This window comes from Fusarium pseudograminearum, chromosome 2, assembly GCF_000303195.2.
Source record: "Fusarium pseudograminearum CS3096 chromosome 2, whole genome shotgun sequence".
NCBI classification, from domain to species: domain Eukaryota; kingdom Fungi; phylum Ascomycota; class Sordariomycetes; order Hypocreales; family Nectriaceae; genus Fusarium; species Fusarium pseudograminearum.
The window spans coordinates 1,087,126-1,110,188 of NC_031952.1; the positions used below are offsets into that span (position 1 = coordinate 1,087,126).

The 23,063-nt window shown below is 48.2% G+C and overlaps 9 protein-coding genes across 9 annotated transcripts, besides 1 other annotated feature; 6 read left to right on the forward strand and 3 right to left on the reverse strand.

The window, feature by feature from the left end:
• Nucleotides 1–1,683: 1,683 nt before the first annotated feature.
• Nucleotides 1,684–2,762, forward strand: FPSE_08954 (uncharacterized protein; the record flags this gene model as incomplete). The annotated part of the gene is made up of 2 exons (XM_009262072.1): nucleotides 1,684–1,755; nucleotides 1,803–2,762. 2 exons carry the CDS (start codon nucleotides 1,684–1,686, stop codon nucleotides 2,760–2,762), a joined length of 1,032 nt encoding a protein of 343 aa, XP_009260347.1.
• A 2,630-nt stretch (nucleotides 2,763–5,392) lies between these two features.
• HNM1 lies at nucleotides 5,393–6,988 on the forward strand (the record flags this gene model as incomplete). The annotated part of the gene is made up of 1 exon (XM_009262073.1): nucleotides 5,393–6,988. The coding sequence occupies one exon, from the start codon at nucleotides 5,393–5,395 to the stop codon at nucleotides 6,986–6,988; it is 1,596 nt and encodes a 531-aa protein (XP_009260348.1).
• A 172-nt stretch (nucleotides 6,989–7,160) lies between these two features.
• On the reverse strand, nucleotides 7,161–7,610 carry FPSE_08956 (uncharacterized protein; the record flags this gene model as incomplete). Its single annotated transcript, XM_009262074.1, has 1 exon — nucleotides 7,161–7,610. The coding sequence occupies one exon, from the start codon at nucleotides 7,608–7,610 to the stop codon at nucleotides 7,161–7,163; it is 450 nt and encodes a 149-aa protein (XP_009260349.1).
• A 1,528-nt stretch (nucleotides 7,611–9,138) lies between these two features.
• On the forward strand, nucleotides 9,139–9,989 carry FPSE_08957 (uncharacterized protein; the record flags this gene model as incomplete). Its single annotated transcript, XM_009262075.1, has 3 exons — nucleotides 9,139–9,376; nucleotides 9,427–9,653; nucleotides 9,699–9,989. 3 exons carry the CDS (start codon nucleotides 9,139–9,141, stop codon nucleotides 9,987–9,989), a joined length of 756 nt encoding a protein of 251 aa, XP_009260350.1.
• Nucleotides 9,990–10,144: 155 nt separating this feature from the next.
• On the reverse strand, nucleotides 10,145–12,110 carry FPSE_08958 (uncharacterized protein; the record flags this gene model as incomplete). Its single annotated transcript, XM_009262076.1, has 3 exons — nucleotides 10,145–10,978; nucleotides 11,030–11,936; nucleotides 11,998–12,110. 3 exons carry the CDS (start codon nucleotides 12,108–12,110, stop codon nucleotides 10,145–10,147), a joined length of 1,854 nt encoding a protein of 617 aa, XP_009260351.1.
• Nucleotides 11,492–11,543: a microsatellite.
• A 745-nt stretch (nucleotides 12,111–12,855) lies between the features above and the next one.
• Nucleotides 12,856–14,521, forward strand: FPSE_08959 (uncharacterized protein; the record flags this gene model as incomplete). The annotated part of the gene is made up of 4 exons (XM_009262077.1): nucleotides 12,856–12,951; nucleotides 13,005–13,061; nucleotides 13,112–13,343; nucleotides 13,398–14,521. The coding sequence occupies 4 exons, from the start codon at nucleotides 12,856–12,858 to the stop codon at nucleotides 14,519–14,521; spliced, it is 1,509 nt and encodes a 502-aa protein (XP_009260352.1).
• Nucleotides 14,522–15,341: 820 nt separating this feature from the next.
• On the forward strand, nucleotides 15,342–15,963 carry FPSE_08960 (uncharacterized protein; the record flags this gene model as incomplete). The annotated part of the gene is made up of 3 exons (XM_009262078.1): nucleotides 15,342–15,480; nucleotides 15,531–15,593; nucleotides 15,644–15,963. The coding sequence occupies 3 exons, from the start codon at nucleotides 15,342–15,344 to the stop codon at nucleotides 15,961–15,963; spliced, it is 522 nt and encodes a 173-aa protein (XP_009260353.1).
• Nucleotides 15,964–16,501: 538 nt separating this feature from the next.
• Nucleotides 16,502–19,666, reverse strand: FPSE_08961 (uncharacterized protein; the record flags this gene model as incomplete). The annotated part of the gene is made up of 1 exon (XM_009262079.1): nucleotides 16,502–19,666. One exon carries the CDS (start codon nucleotides 19,664–19,666, stop codon nucleotides 16,502–16,504), a length of 3,165 nt encoding a protein of 1,054 aa, XP_009260354.1.
• Nucleotides 19,667–21,133: 1,467 nt separating this feature from the next.
• Nucleotides 21,134–22,611, forward strand: FPSE_08962 (uncharacterized protein; the record flags this gene model as incomplete). Its single annotated transcript, XM_009262080.1, has 4 exons — nucleotides 21,134–21,623; nucleotides 21,963–22,014; nucleotides 22,287–22,315; nucleotides 22,442–22,611. 4 exons carry the CDS (start codon nucleotides 21,134–21,136, stop codon nucleotides 22,609–22,611), a joined length of 741 nt encoding a protein of 246 aa, XP_009260355.1.
• Nucleotides 22,612–23,063: the final 452 nt, after the last annotated feature.

Sequence of the window (23,063 nt, forward strand, 5' to 3'; positions counted from 1 at the left end):
GGGAATAAGGTTGCGCTTATGCCCTACTTTCTATGACTCTTGATGCAGGGCGCCGAAGGCATATTTTGCTTGAAAGTGTACCAACCACTCAATACCCTGCAGAGCCTTTCTTCACTGCAACTCTAACCCCTTCTCAGGGTCCAGATACTGCCAACATTGTACAGATAGTAAATTCTCGATCGCCTGCATACCATAGAATCAGACATCGAACTTCTTCACTGCAATTTTAACCCCTCCCAAGGTCCAAGTTAACATTGACGCTGCCATCGAATATAAACAGAATTGATATTATTAAACACAAGGTCAAGTTACATTCTGCTAGGTAAAGCTAGATTGCTGAATATATGGACAAATAAAATACGAATTAATGACTATGTGTGTTGACGAGTTATCCTTCTTAGTGAAAACAAGTGATGCTCCTAACCGTAGTATAACAGAAATTCAACAATATTAATGACTATAATCTTTCACTACATGAGACCTTATTCAAGAATGGCATATCATAACAGCCTACTTACTTAGTGAATTAATTGACAGGTAAGAAACTGTGAGCGTGTTCGAGCGAGGCGACAAGTGCCTACTAAGGCATCGAGTAACAGAAGAGGTAGTAATAAGAACGGAACATTGTAAGAACCACTGGGCCAAATAAAAGAGGCCTGCTCTATGCCATTTTCTGGAGAACGCTAACCCGAAAGGGCTTTTGATCCGACTTGAGCTTTCGGGAGTTATGTTATAACTGCACTGCAATTTTAACTCCCTCCTAGGGTTCAAGTTATCGTCAGCTGCAGTACCATAGGGTTGTAACAAGTCTTCACTGCAATTTTAACGTCCACCAGGGGTCAAAATTGCCGCCGGCTACGGTTCTGTAGGGCTGTTGATTTTTTACTGCAATTTTAATGCCCTTCCTGGGATCCAAGTCATTGACGCCTGGGGTGCTCAAACAGTCCCCCACCATCCCTCCAGCCTTTGGTTACACTGCATTTTAATCTCTCGCCAGGTCTGTAGTGCGCTTGCTCTGCGTATAGACAAAGACATTACCAAGCTATTGAATTGATGAAACGGATTCGGCCAACCCAAGCCATGCTGTAGCTACACATACTCAAATATACGTGATCCCTAAACCATTGGGTAGATTGAGTTGCTACTGATACGCATCAACGGCTTGTGAGCTAGGCAGTTCCATGCCAGGTATCACATCATTAACGTATAACGACATGACACGGCTATAATAAAAACTCCGAAGCACGAAAGGACGAGATCAGTATCTGTTCGGCCTCGCTCTTTTGTCTTGTTCTATATCAACGGATTTAAGATCGAGTTTGTTGTGTTTCACAGACTTGAGAGTTACTGGTTTTCGTATTTAGAAGCATCTGATTGGTTGATGGAGACGGGTTCCGCTTCATCGGGGATCCACTTACCCAATGCGGTAATTGCTATCCCGCTCAAGCCAAATGCTAAGTCCGCGGTAGCATCATGGACAATGAATTGCTATCAGGATGGAGGGACTTAATGATTTCTCGGAGTTAACGATGAGTTCAGTATCTGGTTCAGAGTTGGAAAAGTCAATTATAAAGACCTCGTTGAGGACCGTGGTTGAAGAGTTCAATACCATCCATCACTCAACACTTCACAATAATAAGATCACTACTCTTCTACTCAAACATTTATTGAATATCTGTCAAAATGTCTCAGCAATACGCCAAGGATCAGCCCGAGGGCTTTGTCAACAAGCTTGAACGGGTTGCCATCATCGGTGTAAGATCTCCAACTCTTTCTACCACCCAATCACTAACACAACACAGGCTGGCGGAAGTGTTGGCAAATACCTAGCCAAGCACATCATCGACACCGGAAAGCACACAGTCACCGCAATCACTCGCAAGGGAAGCACCAACACTGTTCCCCAAGGTGCCCATGTCATTGCAGTCGACTATGAAGATGAAAGCTCCCTCGTCGAGGCCCTCAAGGGACAACAGTTCCTCGCCATCTCCCTTTCCGTCCAAGCACCTCCCGGTACCCAAGAGCGAATTGTCCGCGCTTCTGCCACTGCGGGTGTACCTTGGATTATGCCCAACGTATACGGTACCGACGTTACCAACAAGTCCCTCGCTGATGAAAACATGACTGGTGGGGGCATCTTCCCCGGCATCAACGCTATCGAGGAAGCAGGCGTTTCGTCATGGATTGCCATGTGCTGCTCTTTCTGGTACGAGTTTTCCGTCTGTCAGGGCCCTCAATGGTATGGTTTCGACTTTAGCAACGGCCAGAAGAAGGTTACTTTCTACAACGACGGTAACACCCAGATCAATACTTCAACCTGGGACCAGTGTGGTCGGGCTTTTGCTTCCCTTCTCAGTCTAAAGGTCATCCCCGATGACGAGAACGACAAGTCCCCCGCGATTTCCCAGTGGCGAAACAAGCCCCTCTACATCTCCAGCTTCCTTCTCTCTCAGCGGCAGATGCTTGACAGTCTCCAGCGCGTGACCGGCACCACAGACAAGGATTGGACTATTGAGCATGAGGATGTCAAGAAGCGATGGCAGCGTGGTGTTGACATGGTCAAGAGCGGTGATCATTCTGGTTGGGCGCTCGCTATGTACGCGCGAACATTCTTTCCCAATGGTGATGGCAACTTTGGAGCCAAGTATGGGCTTGCTAATGAGGCTTTGGGATTGCCTAAGGAGGACTTGGATAAGGCCAGCGCCAAGGCTATTAAGATGACTGAGGATAACTACAACTATTTTATGAACCGGAGTCACTAAATGGGAGTGCTGATCGGTATATAGTGGCGACTCATACCTCAGGAGCTCAAGTTCAATAAGAGGGTTAATAGCAAGTAGTTTGTGTAATAAGTAGAATACGAATGTTGGAAATATTTACCTTACCTACAACGCTTGCTAAAATAATGGTAATAGTGTTTGCCCTTGGTTGACAGTGATAAAAAGACATGGGAGGAACAAAAAGTAATATTTCCTCGCATCAGCAAAAGAATGATCCCGCCCGGGCTCGAACCGGGGACCTTCTCCGTGTAAAGGAGATGCCATAACCAACTAGGCCACAAGACCGGGTCTATTTTAGATGTGAGAAATGTGTCTAGTATCGCTTCAAGTACACCGCTTACTCTCTCCACAAGTAAAAGACACGATCGTCTCCATACGCAAAAAGTGAGGTTCTGCCCGGGCTCGAACCGGGGACCTTCTCGGTGTTAACGAGATGTCATAACCAACTAGACCACAGTACCTAAAGTATTTTGATGTTTGGATGTTGGAGAGAGGTCCAGTTGGTGTCTATATCCTGATGACTTTGGAAAACTGAGATTTGCGTGTTGCGTCTACGAAATGTGAAAAGACTTTTGATTCGTCTGTTGGATTTGTTGCTTTGTATGTCTTAGTTTAGTGGATAGTTTGTGTTGTGGCGGTCCCCTGGTTGCTGCATGTTGAACCGATATGCAGAGATTTCAACAGGGATTGGTCTTTAATGTTATGCATCAATTTTGAAATTAAACTTATTTTCAACATTTGTTACTCGAATAATAGTTTGTGTAACTTGATCGATATGATCCTCCATAATCTCCAGTGACAGATGGCTCCATGTCTTCATCAGAGCTTGACCGGATCGCTACTACCTGGAGAGTCACCCGTCTTGGCACCTTGGCAATTTATCCAGACGAACGGTAGCAGAGCCTCAAATACTTCATCCGAATTTGGACAATGACTTGATGTTAATTACCTATGATTTAAACACAATTGGTTGACCCTGAAATATTTGTAGGTACAGGAACAAAAATCGATCTGTCTTGGAACAATACTGGAAGAAGCTGAAGCCTTATTTCACAGTGTCAGGGCTTTATTTAGAAATACAAAGTCACTCGGCATCTATTCTTTAAAAGAGTCTATTCACTTGCTTGACCGTTGAACTCACCCTTGGCCATTAAACAGTGTCCCTCGGAGACGGTCAACTCGCCGGGCAACTACTATGTAGATCTGCAACTGCAATTCTCTCACCCCAAAACCCAACGGGCGCATCTCCAACCTCGACAAGTCAACATCCCAGAAACTGAATAACTATTACTCAATAAATCCACAGAAACCAGAGCACAAACTTGGGGAAACCCCTCAAGGTCGCGGGGCATATCGCGGAGTCTGAATAAACTGGATAACTTGATGATTTCTTCACGTAATGAAAAACTCTTTCTCCAGACTATCAACACGGGGTTTATTGGAGACAGAAACTCAATCAAGAGAAGGGACCCGATATTAATTCCACATGGCATGCGTACCCCTTCAGCTGTAGCCGGTCAATGCCGGTCTGAATACTACGAGAACAGCAGCAAGAGTCAAGAGTTGTTGCTGGTTGAGGAGCCGGTTCGACCGGTCAACTCGGTTAAGTCGGATCTTGGGACGGGGTTAGCACGGGCCAGTAAAAGGACAAAGAGCCGCAAGTTGATACATTTCTACTGATAGACAGTCCAGTAATCTATTCAACAGCAACGTTATCTTGACAATACCCACAAGTCAGACACATAAAACTAAGCTCATGGAGTGCTTGGGGTTTACTCCACTGAAGGGTTTGGCGACAGGAACCTAGAGTCTGCTGATTGTAGTCGAGGTTGGGGTAATGACACTTTGTCTAGCCGCGTAGCCGATCACTACGCGAGAATGTGCCTGCCTAGAAATAAAGACCTATTAATCTGATCATAATCCGAGCAAACTATGCTTAAAGAAGAATCCTTTAGAGAAGGGTTTCTGGTCATGTTTGCAATAAAGCCCGCTGATGCCGGAGAACGCCTAGTCTGGTTCAATCGTCGGCTCCGAACCTTGACACTTGGATGGATCCCCAGTTATGGGGAAATGATAAGAGATGCTCTGTGAGTCTCAGGGCTTTGAAACAAATGTAAAATATTGAGTATATTGAGACTGCGGATGTATTGATAACTATCTGGTTGAGTGTATGTCATCCCGATATGAGGACAGTGGCTGGTGGAACAGGAACAATATCTCCCAATTCCAAGCTACAAAAAAGAAAATGTCACCCAGAAACATTTCTAGAACAAAAAGAGATAGGCTCTTCCCCGGCCCGGGGCAAAAAAACGAATCCCCACAACGTCATTCCGTTTATCATCCCAATCTGTCATGGTGTGACTACCAGAGTGTGGATCGTCATACTCCAACAAGTGCGCCCTTCTACTTACTCAAGACTTGGACAGCACAAGTTTACTACCGTAATCTCACAGAGATCGCCATGTCCGAATAGATAGTCTAGAACTAGGTAGTCTAACCCAGCTATGGGAGCGATCCTCCGTTAACGGGCTACCAACTACATTTAAATAACTAAACACCCTTCCCCCAATTCCTCTCTCCAAAACTTCCCTTTCATCATTATACCCTTTACCATGGAGTCCCAAGCCCCACGGGACAAAAACGTCCACATCGACGACTCAGCTGCTTTGGAACAGCTCGGCCATAAGCAGGAACTCAAGCGCAACTTTTCCAAAATCTCCCTTCTCGGTCTCGCCTTTGCTATCCTCAACACATGGACTGCTCTCTCAGCGTCCATCAGTCTGGCTCTGCCATCTGGTGGCCCTAGCTCTGTTATCTGGGGTCTCATGGTTGCTGGAATATGTAACCTCTGCTTAGCCGCTCCTCTGGCAGAAATGCTGTCCGCGTATCCAACTGCTGGTGGTCAGTACCATTGGGCTGCTCTGCTAGCTTGGCCGCGATGGTCGAGGGGTATCAGCTATGTCACTGGTTGGGTCAACGCAGCTGGCTATGTCGTCTTGACAGCGACTGCGCCTTTGCTTGGAAGTGTTTTTGTTACCGACGCTATTACTTTTATGCATCCTACCTACGAAACCAAGCCTTGGCATCAGTTTCTTATCTATCTCGCCTTTACTCTGATCGCATTAGTCATCAACGTCTTTGCCAACCGACTACTCCCACTATTCAACAAAGCCGCTTTTCTCTGGAGTATCTCTGGTTTTATCATTATCAGCATTACAGTCCTGGCCTGTGCTGCACCTGATTACCAGAGTGGGTCCTTTGTATACGGGAAGTTCATCAATGAGGTTGGGTGGCCCGATGGTGTTGCTTGGATGCTTGGACTCCTCCAAGGTGCTTTCGCCTTGACTGGCTTCGACGCTGCAGCTCATATGATCGAGGAAATTCCTGACGCGCGCCGGACAGGGCCGGTAATTATGATCTGGTGTATCCTCATCGGTATGCTGTCTGGCTTCATCTTCCTGTCGTGTCTCTTGTTCGTTCTCAAGGACGTTCAAACTGTTATCGAGTCTCCTTCAGGCGCACTGCTGCAGATGTACTTTGACGCCACTGGTAGTAAAGCCGGAAGTGTCTGCCTGATCGTATTTTCCATCGTCTGTATGGTCTTTACCGCTACTGCTATCATGACTACTAGTGCGCGCATGACATACTCATTCAGTCGCGATCGCGGACTTCCTTTCAGCCATGTCTGGGCTAAGGTCCATCCAACGTTAAGCGTCCCTGCCAATGCTCTCCTTTGGACGACTGGCTGGGTAATTGTATTTGGACTTATTCTCCTGGGAAGTTCTAGCGCTTTCAACGCCATCACTGCGGCTTCGGTTGTGGCTCTGGGTGTCACATATGCAATTCCTCCTGCGATTCATCTCCTACGTGGAGGCAACAGACTCCCCGAAGATAGGCCGTTCAAGCTGAGCACTCCTGTGCGCTGGATTTGCAGTCTTGTTGGTATTGCGTGGGCTATCCTTACTACAGTTCTGTTCGTCTTCCCACCCGAGCTACCCGTCACACCTACCAACATGAACTACTGTATCGCTGCATTTGGAGTTATCTTATTCCTTTCCGTCGGTACGTGGATCTTTGATGGAAGGAAGAACTACAAGGGGCCTCTTATTGAGATCAGTATGGACGGCGCTACTTTGGAGGGCGCGTCTATGGCTGAGACGACATGCACGTCTAATCACGAGGATGATATGAAGAGCCACAAGCCTTAGATAATGAGATTTCGCTAGTAGATAAATATGTAAATATTATTTTTGTTTCGTGTATATCATCCATCCCTTCGACGTTGTACCGTCCTTGATGTCGTAAATCGTTATTTTCGAGAGACGTGACTATAATGTGATGCGCCTAATTCCTGTCTCAATATCCCTATTTATTGCATTCCTAGACATAATACCGTGTGCTGCGATCCCGACCATGATGCCCAGGAGACCTTCCTCTTCGATGACTTCGCGATCTCGATTCCCTAACAACAAGAGGCGGCGGCGCAGAAATGCTCGACCGATGGGACCGTGTGCTTCGCGAGCGGTGATGATGGTGCCGAGGCTCCTCCTTATAGTGATACCACTTCTCCCTCTCTTGCGGCGGCGCACCCAGATTGAGGCACGAGCGAACGATCCAGAGAAGGAGGAGAACCCCAAAGACGGAACCAATGACGATGCCCGCGATTGCGCCGGCGCTTAGGTTTGGGTTGTTGTTCCCATCGTTTGTCACAGTGACGGTGACGGTTTCGACGGTTTGGCGGGAGACGAGAGTTGGTGGCTGTGAGAGTGTTGATGAGGAGAGGGCTCGGGCGAGGACTTGGCCTAGGCCTAGATCTTTTAACGGTGCCATTGAGTTTGTCTTTGTATAGGATGTCGGTAATGATAGAAGCAGTGACAATGAAAGAAGGTAGAACAAGGACTGGGTCAATTGAACAAAGAGGAAACCTAGATCAATTTAACTATTTAGTGACCCTTTGATGAGTGATTTAACTAAACCTAATTCCCAACTTCAATTGCATGAGAGGCTGGGAATAAGGAACAAAAGACGACTTTTGGACGTCATAATTTCATCAATATGTACGAACAATCACCAAGTATCTTTGTCTACTTCCCCGCTCAATGGATTTCTCCATGAGCTTAATCCTGGGACCTGAACGAGCCTTTGTCTTGTCTCGGTTGTTTTATTGCAGATCTTAAGACAATCGGTACTTCAGCCATTGACCAAAGACACATCCAATGTGATGTTCCTTGCATATAACTCCATGACGTATTCACAAGCGTAGACTGAATCCTGGCTAGTTCAGCTCTCAATTCAAGGAACCTTAGCTCTTATTTGGCACTAACTTAGCTTAACGGAAGTTCCTGGGGAGCATCCGTTGCGAGATAAGATACTTGATTGGCTTGTTAACCTGCCACGCTTTAGGCTGTCCTTGTCAATTGAGTCTCGGCTGATTGACAGTTTCAAGGAACTAAAGTGCTGCATCCACTTTCACGTTTCTTTGTCGTGCATTGTTATGTTCAATCCTGGTGCTGCTCAAGGCTTGTTAATTGGGGACTGCCGAGGTCTTATACCGGACTTTCACCCCATGTCTAAAGTGCCTGACTTTGATCAATTGGCCTCTTCGCGAGGTTGGCAACGTCTTATACAAGTAGCATGGCCCCCGAAGACCGACAACGAAACCAAGTTCGAGTAAAAGCCGTGTCAGAGACTATAGACTTACACTTTATCCATCTTCTTGAATCCATGATGAGAATGATTTATTTGCGTCTTCAATTGTCGAGTTATCAGCTCTGATAGTTATCTCCGGAAGAGAGCTCAACTCCAACTTTTGGAAAAAAAATACATAAACATAAAAAGACGTTCCCCAGATAACAATCCTCAAACAACATCGTTTCTTACTATTCACTATCCATAGAGTATCGGAAAATTAGCCGCTAGAAGCATAAAAGACGAAATTAGTGATCAGTTTATGCTACTTAGACTAAAATATTTAGGATATTTATTTTTATATACTTAAACTTAGGAGGTCAACGTTTCTACTGTTCCCTAGACTGTTCATATAAACTGAAATCGCATTATCGTGATATCGCTTATCTCATTCCCAACTTCCGCTGATCACCGCGCACAAGCTCATGTGGAGGCGCGGTAAAGCGCGGCTACGATGCGACCGCGGACCGAACAACACCCACTGATTCGGTTAATCTTACTCGAACGAGGACCTCATGTATCGCGAAACCGATCATGGGGTTACCTATCAGTGGGGGGTTGCGAGTCGTTGTGTTTAACTTAAAGGCTCGTTGTAGAACTGTCAAACGAATAACTTTGTTCGATTGCCACCAACTCTATACTTATCTTACTTATCATCAAACAATTCGAGATGACACGAAACCTTCGTATTGCTGTATTGGAGTGCGATACACCGTTTCCCGCTGTCCTTGAAAAGCGTGGACCATATGGCGATGTCTTTCGTACTCTCCTCGATAAGGGACTGAAGCATGAGACATTAGGTGACAAGGCGAAGGATGTGAGCTATGAGATTAGCAGATGGGATGTTGTCACAGCTCAGGAGTATCCTAGTATTGAAGAAGTTGATGGCTTCTTGTTGACGGGAAGCAGTTCGTGGCCATCCAACTCTCAAGGTGGAAGAAAGCTGACATGGGTTTAGAACACACATCCTTCGCTGATGACCCTTGGATTTTGAAGCTTGTCGAGTTTGTCCAAAAGATTTATACAGCTACGGATAAACCTATTGTGGGTATTTGTTTCGGCCATCAGATCATCGCTCGAGCACTGGGCGCAAAGGTTGCTGTTAGTCCTGGCGGTTGGGAAGTCTGCGTCGACAGGATCGATCTCAACGAGACGGGTCAAAAGCTATTGGGCGTCCCATCGCTTGTAAGTACACTTCCATATCTGAAACCACGTATCTAACAGATGCAGGGTCTCCATCAAATGCACAGAGACGCAGTCCTCGAAATCCCAGAGGGTCTGGTCAGTCTTGGTAGCAGCTCCAAGTGCGAAGTGCAAGGACTCTACAAGCCTGGTCGCATCATATCATTCCAGGCTCATCCCGAGTTTGACGATTTTATCATGGAGCAGATTATGGAGGCGAGATATGCGCAAAAGATCTTCTCTCAGGAAATGTATGAGGAGGGCATTACAAGGGCGAGGGCGGCGCATGATGGAGTTTTGGTGGCGGCAAAGATTTGGGAGTTTTTGCTTGGCAATTAAGCAATACGCTTTGGCTCTTTGATGATTATATGATAGCATTGATAGATTATTGGACTGGATACGACAAATTGCAGAACGTGGTCAGATGTATTGCATGTGCCCCGAGGACTCTATATTATACAACGAGGCGGGTATCAAAGAATAATAATGTCCTTTCACGCAAAAGAGATCCAGATCTGACGCTCGCGCATCGCCCTGCATAGTATCCAAGGACTAACCTGCTCTGGTGGCAGCTCCCAAATATGTTCCAGCAAGACCAAGGTCTGTCTCATATTTCCCAAGCCGATCGTATCCAGCATTGTCTGCAGTCGCGTTCTGAGGACCTGCTGGACTGTCGGGTCGGATGTGCTGCATCCAATAACAGCTAATGGCCAGCAAAGACTTGTGTTTATCCTGACCGTCGCGGGGAATTGATCCAGTAACGTGACCGCTTCCGCAACCGCGGACTCGATAAGCGCGCGCTGGAAGCTGTCTTGGGGTTGCTGATGTGGTTTACCAAGGACTGTCCAGAGGTATAGCAACGCGGCTTGTTTCCACACCAAGCCTGCAAGACGCGTGTATGGAGTGACAGAGGGGTCTGGGTAGAAGCCCATGACTTGAGACTGCAGGAAAGCAAAGTTGACGATGTTGTCGGGGCTTGGTGACATGACGCCGTCTTCTGTCGGAGATGACATGACCTGTCCCAGATGGAAGATCTGACATATTAGGATGAGGATTTCGAGCCAACATCCGCATAGCTGTCCAACGTATTTGCGGCCTACCAAGTTCCTGGCCCTTACTTCTATGTCTGGGCTGAGTAGTGATTGGGAGTTGTACTGCGGATCAATCGAGATCATACTCGTGGCTGCTATGTGCATGTAGTACTCGATAAGAAAGTCGGGTAAATCGTCGTATACATGGTTTTGTGCGCCTGTGAGTAGCGTGCTCACTAATGACTTTGACGCTGTTAGATGGTCAAATATCGTACCGTGAATATCGCCTTTAGCGACCTGGTAGATAGATGTTAGTGATGGCAGCGATAGATGATGTGGAGAACAAACCTCGGTTAAACACATTATTAAACTCCCAACGGTCAAGACAAGTGTATTCTCGGCGTTTCCAGAAACGTATTCGTCGACAACGTTCCTAAACATCCGCAGAGAGTCGGTATAGTACCTCTGGGCAACCTCGTCACTTGGATGACGCTCCGCTGATGCTTGCCGATGGGCAGCGCTTTGGGCGAGGATAAGTTGCAGCACAAGAGGTTTTGAGAAGGCTAGGGGTATGAGTTTTGAAATGAAGGGATTCACATCTGTGGATCCGTTGCCCATGCTGTTGGCTGTCCGGGCTAGGTAATAGCTGAGTAGTTCATATGAGTGATGTCCCTGCTCTGGGAGCATCGACATTGGCATGACGATAGATCCATTGAGTGGTAGTCCTGATTCTGGTGATGGCTGTAGAGCGAGGGTAAGAGCATTGGCTGTGTCGGGGTCGTATGTTGTTTGTATGGTAGTTGGATTATCTGATGACGATGTTGATGATGACGGTGAGGGGGAAGGCTGATGATGGTGCTGGGCGTTATCGTCAACAACAGACTCGACAGGATCATCATCGACATCGATTTGAGTATCACCCTCAACATCAGCATCCATCATGTGAGTATCTCCATAGGTCGGAGAACTATCGCCATTATGGATCTCTCGGTCATGCTCCGGGATTGAGTCCGGTAGCACGGGGTCAGTGACCGAGTGCGGGTCGTGTTGTTCAAGTTCATGATCAGGGTCCTGGCTGTGTCGTATTGAAGAAGCAATACTGGTCTGAGAGCCAGTTGATGAAGCACCAAATGAAGGCCTTGCTACCCTGGCATTGTTGTTGGTTGTTGTTGGCACCTTGGCATTGCTTGTAGGGGCAGGCTCTGGCCAGATACAGTCGAGTTTATTGCGTTTGCAACCGCTGCAGATTGGTTTACTACATTATTCACGTAAGCTAGAAGAATCTAGATATGGATCGATATACTATGGTGGTGTACCTCTCATCGCACTTCTTTTTGCGCTTCCTACAGGTAAAGCAGCCGGTCCTACTGCGGATTATAGGCATAGGACGCATGCCCGAGGTAGAAGGGGTTGGGTTTGTTGGTGACATAGTGGATAAAGGGCAACCGGTCAGAAGACGAGCAGCGGTAATAGGTAGTCAGAGTGCGTGCGGCGCGGTTACAGCGCAGCGCAGCGGCAGCGGCAGCAAGAGGGAGAGTAAATCGGATCGTGGCTCCGGAATAAGCGAGTCAAGTGGAGATTCTGGTTTCGTTTGTTTGCGGGGAAAAGAACAAGAGAGAATCCTTCTAGATTCCTGGTCTTGACTATCTATCAGTTTCACTATCACTATCAGTACTAGTCTAGTCTCATCTCGTCTAGATAGTTTACCCTACACCTCGCCTCACCTCCATCTATCGCCTCACCTCTTGACAGTCTACTCTTCACCGAGTCAAAGACTAGAATAACCCACCTTCTCAAATTGTTCTAGACAAAACAACCGTCAGCAAGTACCTCGAAGTAACACTCCCGGCCCTCCACGACATCCTCTCCGAGGTTCTGTGGAACCAACCCCTTCAGATCTTCCCCCGACTCAGTGAAGATAAGATTGACTCGGTGACATCTGAACCGGCCCCGCGGAGGTACGTACCTTTTGCTCTGATCTCATGCTCCGATCCTGGAACTCATGAGCCGAAGCGGCAAACACAACATGCCAGAGACTCTTTATTAGGTCTTGTATTGCCTGCTCTAGCTCAAGCTGATCTATTGCTCTAGAAGCTTTCGTCGTGTCTATCTGATTTTCTTGCCTTCTTTTTCTCTTGTCAATTCCATCTACGATACCCCCCTCACAAGTAATCATGATGAACATGAGGCTTCTTCGGCAGCAATGCCTTCGCACCAAGCCATCACTGGCTACGCGCATTTCCACCAGAGGTTTCGCATCTCAAAAAGATGTAAGTACAATTCATCCAACTATACGCACAAACAATGACTGACAACTCTATAGCTCCTCGGTTCAAGCCTCGAGCAAGGCGACCCTGAGATTCATGCCATTCTCAAGCGCGTATGTTACCACACACTCACTATCCACTGACACTTCTAACCCCATCACAGGAAGAGAAGCGTCAGAACCACTTCATCAACCTCATCCCCTCCGAAAACTTCACCTCGCGATCAGTTCTCGATGCCCTAGGCAGTGTCATGCAAAACAAGTACTCCGAGGGCTACCCAGGAGCACGATACTACGGCGGCAATGAACACATCGATGAGGCCGAACGTCTTTGTCAATCCAGAGCTCTCGAGACTTTCCGTCTTGACCCTGAGAAGTGGGGTGTCAACGTTCAGCGTATGTCTCCCAACTCAAATCCCATCATGATTGATACTAACTAATATTGTCAAGCCCTCTCTGGATCCCCAGCCAACCTTTACGCCTACTCTGCCATCCTCAACACCCACGATCGCATCATGGGTCTTGACCTTCCCCACGGAGGCCATCTCTCCCACGGCTACCAGATCCCCGGCAAGAAGATCTCCATGATCTCAAAGTACTACGAGACCTTCCCCTATCGACTCAACGAGGAGACTGGCCTGATCGACTACGATAAGCTGCGCGAGAACGCCCTGCTGTATCGCCCCAAGGTCATCGTAGCAGGAACATCTGCCTATTCCCGCCTTATCGATTATGAGCGCATGCGCGCCATCGCTAACGAGGCTGGTGCTTACCTTCTCTCTGATATGGCTCACGTTTCGGGTCTTGTCGCCGCCGGTGTTATCGGAACACCCTTTGACGATTCTGATATCGTTACTACCACCACCCACAAGTCTCTACGCGGACCTCGCGGTGCCATGATCTTCTACCGCAAGGGCGTGCGAAGCACAGACAAGAAGGGCAAGCAGATCATGTACGACCTCGAGGGCCCTATCAACGCGTCCGTCTTCCCCGGCCACCAAGGCGGTCCTCACAACCACACCATCACCGCCCTCGCCGTCGCTCTCAAGCAGGCCCAGACACCCGAGTTCAAGGACTACCAAGAAAAGGTCCTCACAAACTCCCAAGCCATGGCCAACCAGCTCACCGACCTCGGCTACTCGCTTGTCTCTGGCGGCACCGACAACCACCTCGTTCTCGTGGACCTCAAGCCCAAAGGTATCGACGGCGCGCGCGTAGAGCGCGTGCTTGAACTCGTCGGCGTGGCGAGTAACAAGAACACCGTGCCTGGTGACCGCTCGGCGCTGAAGCCGGGCGGTCTCCGTCTGGGAACGCCCGCCATGACGACGCGGGGCTTCAACGGCGAGGACTTTAAGCGCGTGGCCGATATTGTGGACCGCGGCGTGAAGATCACTCTGGCGGTTGATAAGGATGCGCGTGCTGCGGCTGAGGCCAAGGGAGCTAAGAACCCAGGTACCGTCAAAAACTTTTTGGAGTTCTTGGGTGATGGATCTAGTGTCAAGGAGATTGCTGCGTTGCGCGATGAGGTTGCTGAGTGGGTTGGAGGATTCCCTCAGCCTTGGCTCAAGTCATGATGTTTTAATGAGTGGTAGTAAGATTTAATTATGGCGTTTGGAAAATAGTACATTGATAGCAGAATTGAATAACATGATATTAAGACTATCTACTCGTAACCTATTATCACGAACTTGTGTCTCGTTGTTTGTGTTCCTATGCCATGATGTCTTATCATGATCTACATGACACTGTAAGACAAGACGAAACACCGCGTAATCGGCAGCACATCAATGGTCATGCCAAATTTTTGACCAAATACTCTACTAACGATTATCCACGCAATTGAGTCAAAATTACATGATAATAATTATTTCTGCACATCAAGTTCCGTTCCCAAAGTCCGAAAAGTTCTAATCCTCGGAATTTCATCAAAAGCTTTCCCCGCATAAATTACCAAAAAAATTCCAAGGTACAATCTGGGGTTTTATCTCTACATGACTCAGTGAAAGAAGTAAGTAGAGTGTACCGTCACAGGCGGCTAATCCTGGCTTTTCCGCGGTAATAAGTCCATCATGACAAAGATAGCAAGTAGAAGTACTTGTTCTAGTGGGGTTACTCAAGTACCCTCGTGGCCTGATGATAACCCCTGCTCATGCGGATCCTCCATCTCCAACTCTGATGACGCTACGTTGGACGAAAACGCCTTCTTTACTGGGGCCGGGCAGTGACTCCGAGGTACCTCTGTGCTGGTTTGAACGGAGCGGCGCCGAAGACGGAAACTCTGGGAGGGAGAGATAGTAAATGGGGGGAGGAGGCCATCTAAAACTATCATCATCATACTCGCTCACTCACTCAACACCACAAGACAACTCCTTTCTCTCACGTCTCACAATCACAATGTCTGGTCTCTTTGCTCGTCAAGCTTGGGCTACTGCCTCCAAGGTTCGATCTACTGCTCTGCGAACACCAAAGGCTGCGTTTACCTGCAGAGTCAACAACATTGCTCCCCGACGATGCTTTTCAGTTTCCATGAACCGTTGGTCTTAACATCACTATCAACTCAATTCATTTCTAACACATCTATAGTTCTGGCTAGAAAATACACCGAGAGTCATGAATGGATTGACGTAGCCGCCGATGGCAAGACCTGTAAGTTCAAGTTCTCACCTCACCAAAACATCACAATTAACAGTTTTCAGGCACAATTGGCATCTCCAACTACGCCGCCGAAGCCCTCGGCGACGTAGTCTACGTGGAACTCCCTGCAGTAGGCGAAGAGACAGCCCAGGGTGAGTCCTTTGGCAGCGTCGAGTCCGTCAAGTCAGCCTCTGATATCAACTCACCCGTCTCTGGTTCCGTCGTCGAGGTCAACGACCCCATCGTCGAGACACCTGCTGATCTCGGCAAGGACCCCGAGAAGAGTGGCTGGTTGATCAAGGTTGAGGCTGAGGACGTATCTGCTTTGGATGCACTGATGGATGAGGCTGCTTATGCTGAGCATATCAAGGAGGAGCACTAAGCGAAGAGGCAGTGGTTTAATTAATGTTTGTCATTTAAAAAGCAAGATATCAAGATACTTTTCAACAAGGAATTTCATTTTTTTAAAGCATAATTATTGTCATGTAATTTATCATCGTTGTTTCCCGTGTTGTATTGCCTTGCCAATTCTTGGTTGTGGTAATTGGGGCGTCTGTCAATCTGAAAAGAGATATTGGCCTACCAGCACTTCGTCGTGGTAACCTTGGTTGTAGCAAATGTCTTCACAAATCATATTTTATCACTTTAATAACAGGAAGGAGTCTGAAGATGCTTTAACTCGTAAATTTAGTCTAGTAGTTATATAACTTTTTCTCTAGAAAATCCATTCCTCATATCTCGCACAAACTCCGCCAATACAGAGATCAGTTCGCCATAGTTGAATAGCTTTCCAACAAACCATTCCAAATGCACATCATGGTTGAATATGATATCTGTTTCCCCCCTTTCGCTCAAACCCTATTAAAAAAAAACCAATCGCTAATATGACCACGTTAAATCCATTATTTCCTTTTCACCCTTTACAAGTCCTCAGATCCCTCGACAGGAGGGCATGTGCAGAACAGGTTGGTATCGCCGTAAGCATCATCCACTCGGCCGACAGAGGGCCACATCTTCTTCTCCCGGAGCCAGGGGAGAGGGTAGGCTGCCTCCTCACGGGTGTAGGGGCGGTTCCACTCTGAGGAGAGGAGGTCTTCTTGGGGATGAGGGGCGTTGGTGAGGATGTTGTTCTTGCGGGGAACCTTGCCGGACTCGATGTCGGCGATTTCCTTGCGGATCTGAATGAGGGCGTCGCAGAAGCGGTCAAGCTCAGCTCGGGATTCAGACTCGGTGGGCTCGATCATGAGGGTTCCTGAAACGGGGAAACTCATGGTAGGAGAGTGGAAACCGTAATCGGCCAATCGCTTGGCAATGTCGGCAACTTCGACACCAGCTGTGTCCTTGAAAGGTCGGACGTCCAGGATGAACTCGTGAGCGCATCGACCTTGGGCATTGGTGTATACGACCTTGTAGTGGGGGAGGAGGCGGGACATGATGTAGTTGGCGTTGAGGAGAGCGGTACCAGTTTGCTTGGTAAGACCATCACCACCCATCATGAGGATGTAGGTGTGGCTGATGGGGAGGATGGAAGCGCTACCCCAAGGAGCGGCACTGATGGGAGCAACAGCGGTGCTGTCGCGTTCGGCACCAATGCGCTGAGGGTCGATCTCAGGGTGACCAGGCAGATAAGGAGCGAGGTGCTTCTTGACGGCAATAGGACCGACACCAGGGCCACCACCACCGTGGGGAATACAGAAGGTCTTGTGGAGGTTAAGATGGCAGACATCAGCACCGATATCACCGGGAGAGCAAAGACCAATCTGGGCGTTCATGTTGGCACCGTCCATGTAGACGAGACCACCATGCTCGTGAACAAGATCGCAGACTTGCTTAATCTCGGGCTCAAAGACACCAAAGGTAGAGGGGTAGGTGACCATGATAGCAGCAAGCTCGTCAGCGTGCTTGGCACACTTGGCCTTGAGATCCTCAATGTCCAGGTTACCAGTCTTGCCGTCGCACTTGACAGTGACGACCTTCATACCAGCCATAGCAGCCGAGGCAGGGTTGGTACCGTGGGCAGAAACAGGGATCAGGCAGACCTTTCGCTTCTCGCCAGAACGAGCCTCGTGGTAGGCCTTGATACAACGAAGACCGGCAAACTCACCCTGAGCACCAGAGTTGGGCTGCAGAGTTGTAGCGTCCATACCAGTGATCTCGGACAAGTTCTTGGCGAGGGAGCTGATAAGAGCCTGGTAGCCGGAAGCCTGCTCGACAGGGGCGAAGGGGTGGATGTTGTTGATACCGGGGTCGGAAACGGGGAGCATCTCGGTGGTGGCGTTGAGCTTCATGGTGCAAGAACCTAGAGGAATCATAGAGTGCACGAGAGAAACATCCTTGGACTGAAGGTGGTAGATGTATCGGAGGAGCTCGGTCTCGGTGTGGTACTGGTTGAAGACGGGCTGCTCGAGGTAGGCGGACTTTCGCTGGAGAGCAGCAGGGATCTCATCGTTGAGGAACTTGGCCTTGTCGGACTCGAGAGCGGCGTTAAAGTCAGACTCGGAAACGCCAAAGATCTTGACGAGGTTACCGAGGCTCTCAAGAGTGACACCCTCGTGGAGAGAGAAGCCAACCTTGTCGTCAGCGACGCGGCGGAGGTTGATACTCTGAGAATCAGCCTTCTCGTGAACCTTGGCAATAGCCTCAGGAGAACCCTTGAGTGTGACAGTGTCGAAGAGAACAGAGCCATCCTCGCGGAGACCCTCAGTATGGATCTGGAACTCGCCCTTCTCGAGGATGAGGCTCTGAGCGAGACGGGTCTTGCTCCAAATATCCTGAGCAATAGTTTTGAGACCCTTGGGACCGTGGTAGACGGCGTAGAAAGCAGACATGTTGGCGAGAAGAGCTTGGGCAGTGCAGATGTTGCTGGTAGCCTTTTCACGTCGAATGTGCTGCTCACGAGTCTGGAGAGCAAGACGAAGAGCAGGCTTTCCGAGACGATCCTTGGAAACACCGACGAGACGACCGGGGATCTTGCGCTTGTACTTCTCAGATGTGGCAAAGAAGGCAGCGTGGGGACCACCGTAGCCCAGAGGAACACCGAATCGCTGAGAGTTACCAATGGCGATGTCGGCGCCAAAGTCTCCAGGGGGCTTGAGCATGGTAAGGGCGAGTAAATCGGTAGAGGCGCTGAGAAGAGCCTTCTTCTCGTGGACGATGTCGGCGAGGGCCTGGTAATCGTGGACACCGCCGTGGGTATCGGGGTACTGGATCAGAGTGCCAATGAGGCCACCCTCGACTTCGCGGACGAGCTTGGAGTTATCGGCGAGGACATCACCAATGACGAGCTTGATGTTGAAGCCCTCGGCTCGGGACTGCAGGACGGAGATGGTCTGAGGGTGGCAGGTCTCGGAGACGACAAAGGTCTTTTGGCCCTTGCCCTTGGGGGCGTTGGCCATTGACATGGTCATGGCCTCGGCAGCGGCGGTAGCCTCGTCGAGAACAGAGGCATTGGCAATATCAAGACCAGTCAAATCGGTGATGAGAGTCTGGAAGTTGAGGAGGGACTGAAGACGACCCTGGCTAATCTCAGCCTGGTAGGGGGTGTAGCTGGTGTACCAAGCAGGGTTCTCGAGAACGTTGCGCTGGATAACAGCAGGAACCAGAGTCCCGTAGTATCCAGCACCGATAAAAGACTCGTAAACCTTGTTGTTCTTTGCGAGCTTTCGCATCTCCTTCTGGATGTAGTGCTCGGTGCGACCATTAACAGGGACAGCGGTTTCGGCGCCGCCCTCGTACCACTGCTCAACGAGGTTAAGACCCTTTTGCTTCCTCCTGACCTGCGGGGGGATGGTCTGTTCGAGGAACTCCTCCATGGAGCTCACAGGAGGGTCGAGCATCTTGAGCATTTCTGTTTGCTCGCTCGACTCGCTGCCGATGTGTCTCCTTGAGAAGAGCTCATGCTCTTGCAGCTTGGTACTGCTCTGGGACTCGACGAAGCGAGGGGCCTGGGTGGTGGCTGTGACTGAGAATGCTCTTGATGAGACGGCATTGAGACGAATTGTTTGTGTGAGGCGAGATTGAAGGGTGATGGGGGAGCGACGAGACTGACGGGCGAGCCGTTGTCCGATACGAGTAGCAGACATCATGATGAAGATGTCACCTCAACCCGAGTATGATGGTGATGATGGAGGAGAGAAAGAGAGAAAAAGATGCTTGTTCCAAAATGTCATCAAAGAACAGCGTCGCTCCTAAAGTTTTAAGGGTTTATCCATCATGGACTGCGAGTGGCGTATCGGCCATGATGGTCCGATCTTGCAGCCGGTTTGCTTCCTTCTCCAAAAAGCCCAGGCCGGAACGGAAAAAAAGGTACATCGAGGTACATGATCTGCGTTCCCCAGTTCCAGAAGGTCTCTTTCTTTTTTAGTGGTGACTCGGTGAAGCGCGGCAACTAAAGATGACAAGCTAATGCGCGACAAAAGCCGTGATTGGTTCCCCTTGACTCAGTGAAACCCAGTGACTCGGTGAAAGATAAGTCGCTAATTTGGGGTCGAGCCTTATCTGCCCTGGCAAATTCACCGAGTCAACTGCCAAAACGGCTTAAAGCTACAGTGCATCTTCACTGAGTCAATGCGCTACAACCATGGAAGGGAACTAATCAGGTGGTCGGCGCATAAAGCCGTGGGTCCTGGAGAAGCCAAGACGTTATCACCAACAAGAATCTAGGAGGTTGTACAGCAGAGAGACTAGAGTACATCTCTTACTTCCTCGGTCTCGTAACCGAAACCTGGTCCGAGTTCGGAAAGGTCTCGTTGCACCTTGATAAGGAAGATAGATCGGTAGTCAAGGTGAACTGACTAGATTGACACGTCTTCTAGAAGACTGCCATGCATCTGGTCTTGTGACATTTTTAGACTCTCGTTAACTTTGACTTTGCACGGATTTCCGGTCAAAAACCCGGGGTTGCATCGCCGGAATACGTCCACTGCTCCGGTGTTACGGCTTAGGGTAGCCACAGTTGACCCCATGATGCTTATTTCATACAACACATGGAACAAGATAGGATGACTGCAGTATGTGTACTTTTGGTTCGTGGTTCGTGTTACAGCTGACTTTGATAAGAATATTATTGGTCTAGATGTTGATTACCTAGTAGTTGACTGATAAGGCCACTTGGGTCCACCATGTTGATCTGCAACCAACAATGCTTCTGTCAGAGTATAGGCCTGATGAACTCCCTAAGATGGTCAAACAAGACAAACAAAAAACATGTACAAGAAAAATGAACAATCTTACGGAGATACCATGAAAGCGTTTAGAACTAATTGGTTATATCATAAGCATTGAACAACCATGTTCAACAAAGGGAATAACCATCTACTACAATATACATATCACTACAGCAATATTCTTGGAACAAAGCAAATAAGAAGTTTTACTCGTTATAAAGAATCATGGCTTGTTCAGAACTCTTTCAACAGTCAGAATGCACTGTTCTTCAGCTAGTCAATGAAGGCCAGCAAGTACAAAATCAAGCACGCAGAAGCCCTCTGGGCTCGTGTTTCTTAACGTCTCGAATAATTGATCAACTCACAACTTAACCAACAACCGCAACCATGTCACCAGAGAAATACGAAGGAAAACCTCTCAGAGGTGCACCCCTGTGCAAAAACCACTTCCTAGACCATGTACTAGGCCACAAGACAAAATCAAAGGAACCAACTCGCATCCAACCACGAAGAGTTGCAAAAGACAAACATCTCCTGGTGAATACCAACACGAAGAAACGGCAGTCAGACGAGGAGTTGTCCAGCTCAAGCACGAAGCGAAGAAAGATTAATAAACCATTTACCAGTTTACTCGAACAGCAGGTGAGTCAAATCACCGAGCAAGCTGAAGAAAAGGGTTCTCACAACTGTTCCTTTGGCCCTGCACCATGGGAATGCCACAAGTGCGTATCCCATTTTGCTGAGTTTGTGGTTGAAAAGCTTACCATCGTGAAGCCTGAAGCACCGGTTGCTAACATGGCTACTATTGGAAAGATCTTGAAACTAAACTCCAGAATGGATTTTGAGGAGGGGGAAATGATCACTTTTGAGTGGGAGGGTATGTCATATGTCATAGATGCTTGTAAGGCTCCTATGTTTATGATTCTATGAACAAAGGTGAGTGCTTGCTATAGATCTAGACAGTCTTGATTTACAGATGAGGATGGAAGACTTGGGCGAGAAAAGTGATTGATAATTCAAGTATAGTCAAATCAACATGAACTTCAATACCGTGCATTACAGAGAGAAAGTGATAATGACCCAAAGTAAAGTTGTCTGATCAGGACATGATAGTGTTGGCAAACCTTGCCGCATATGCTGTGTCACCCTTCTGACGACCGTGATTTGTGTGAAACTGCGACTCAACTGTCATAATTCTTAGCTATTACCCCAATAGACAACTGCTTCACTGACCAGCCAATCATGATTGCACATATGCAGAAAACCAGGTATGCATAAAGTGAAACTCCATGAATGAAGTTTAGACGACAGATGCAACATCCTTCTTCTCAATAGGAGCAGCGGGTTCGGGGATGGGCCCCGGGGGGGTCGAATCGGACGGCCAAACCGTCGGGACGGTGTCGTCCCAGAACTTCCACTCAGATGCTCCCAGTGGAGTAGACACGTATGGAGTCGTCATATTTTCGTATATAGTCTTGGTGAAAAGCAATAGGACGGCGATATGTCGAAGGTAGGTGTGGAAACTTGTACATTGATTCAGAGGCAACTGCAATGTCACGTCCATTATAGGTAGGCACAACCAGCCTCAACAGAATTCCAGATATTTAGCACAAACTCCGCCAATACAGAGATCAGTTCGCCATAGTTAGCTTCCTAGTTCAACTTTCCAAATGCAATGACTTATTATGGTTGAAGATACCATCACTCTCACTATTGCGGAACACTGGGACAAGCACACTTCGCCATATTTGAGTAGCTTCCCATGCGTCATCGCACCATGTGACATTAAGCTGTCGGATGTCTGCTTACGGGTTCCATGCCAACTGCCGATTCTTGTTCTTTTGAAGAGTGGCAAACAAGCGTGAATATTGCGATCCAATCGCAAGCCACAGCTGGAGTGGATGGTGTTAGTGGCAATCAGCCTTGAAGCCTGGCTTTGCAACTACATGCCAGTATTTAATGGCCAGAAGACCAAATAAAGATAAGTTCAGGTTGCCGTTAATTCTATAACTATTGAATCAAGACTCTGAGATACGCATAGTATCAATAATGTATATATCTAAATATCTATCTATCTCGAATCTTCAACACCAACGCTACCGCGATACCCTATCCCTGCCCCTGTCCTTGTCTCGAATCTCGAACCGTCCATCGTGGATCATCACGCGGAATCCTAAACCAACCGCCAAAATAACTCATGCCGAAACCCCACTACTCAAGCTCAGATCGCCAACCAGATCACACTACGAGAATGGGACCCCTCATTGTACAGGGATGATCAACGCACAAAGGCCGCATCTATCTTGTATATAAGACC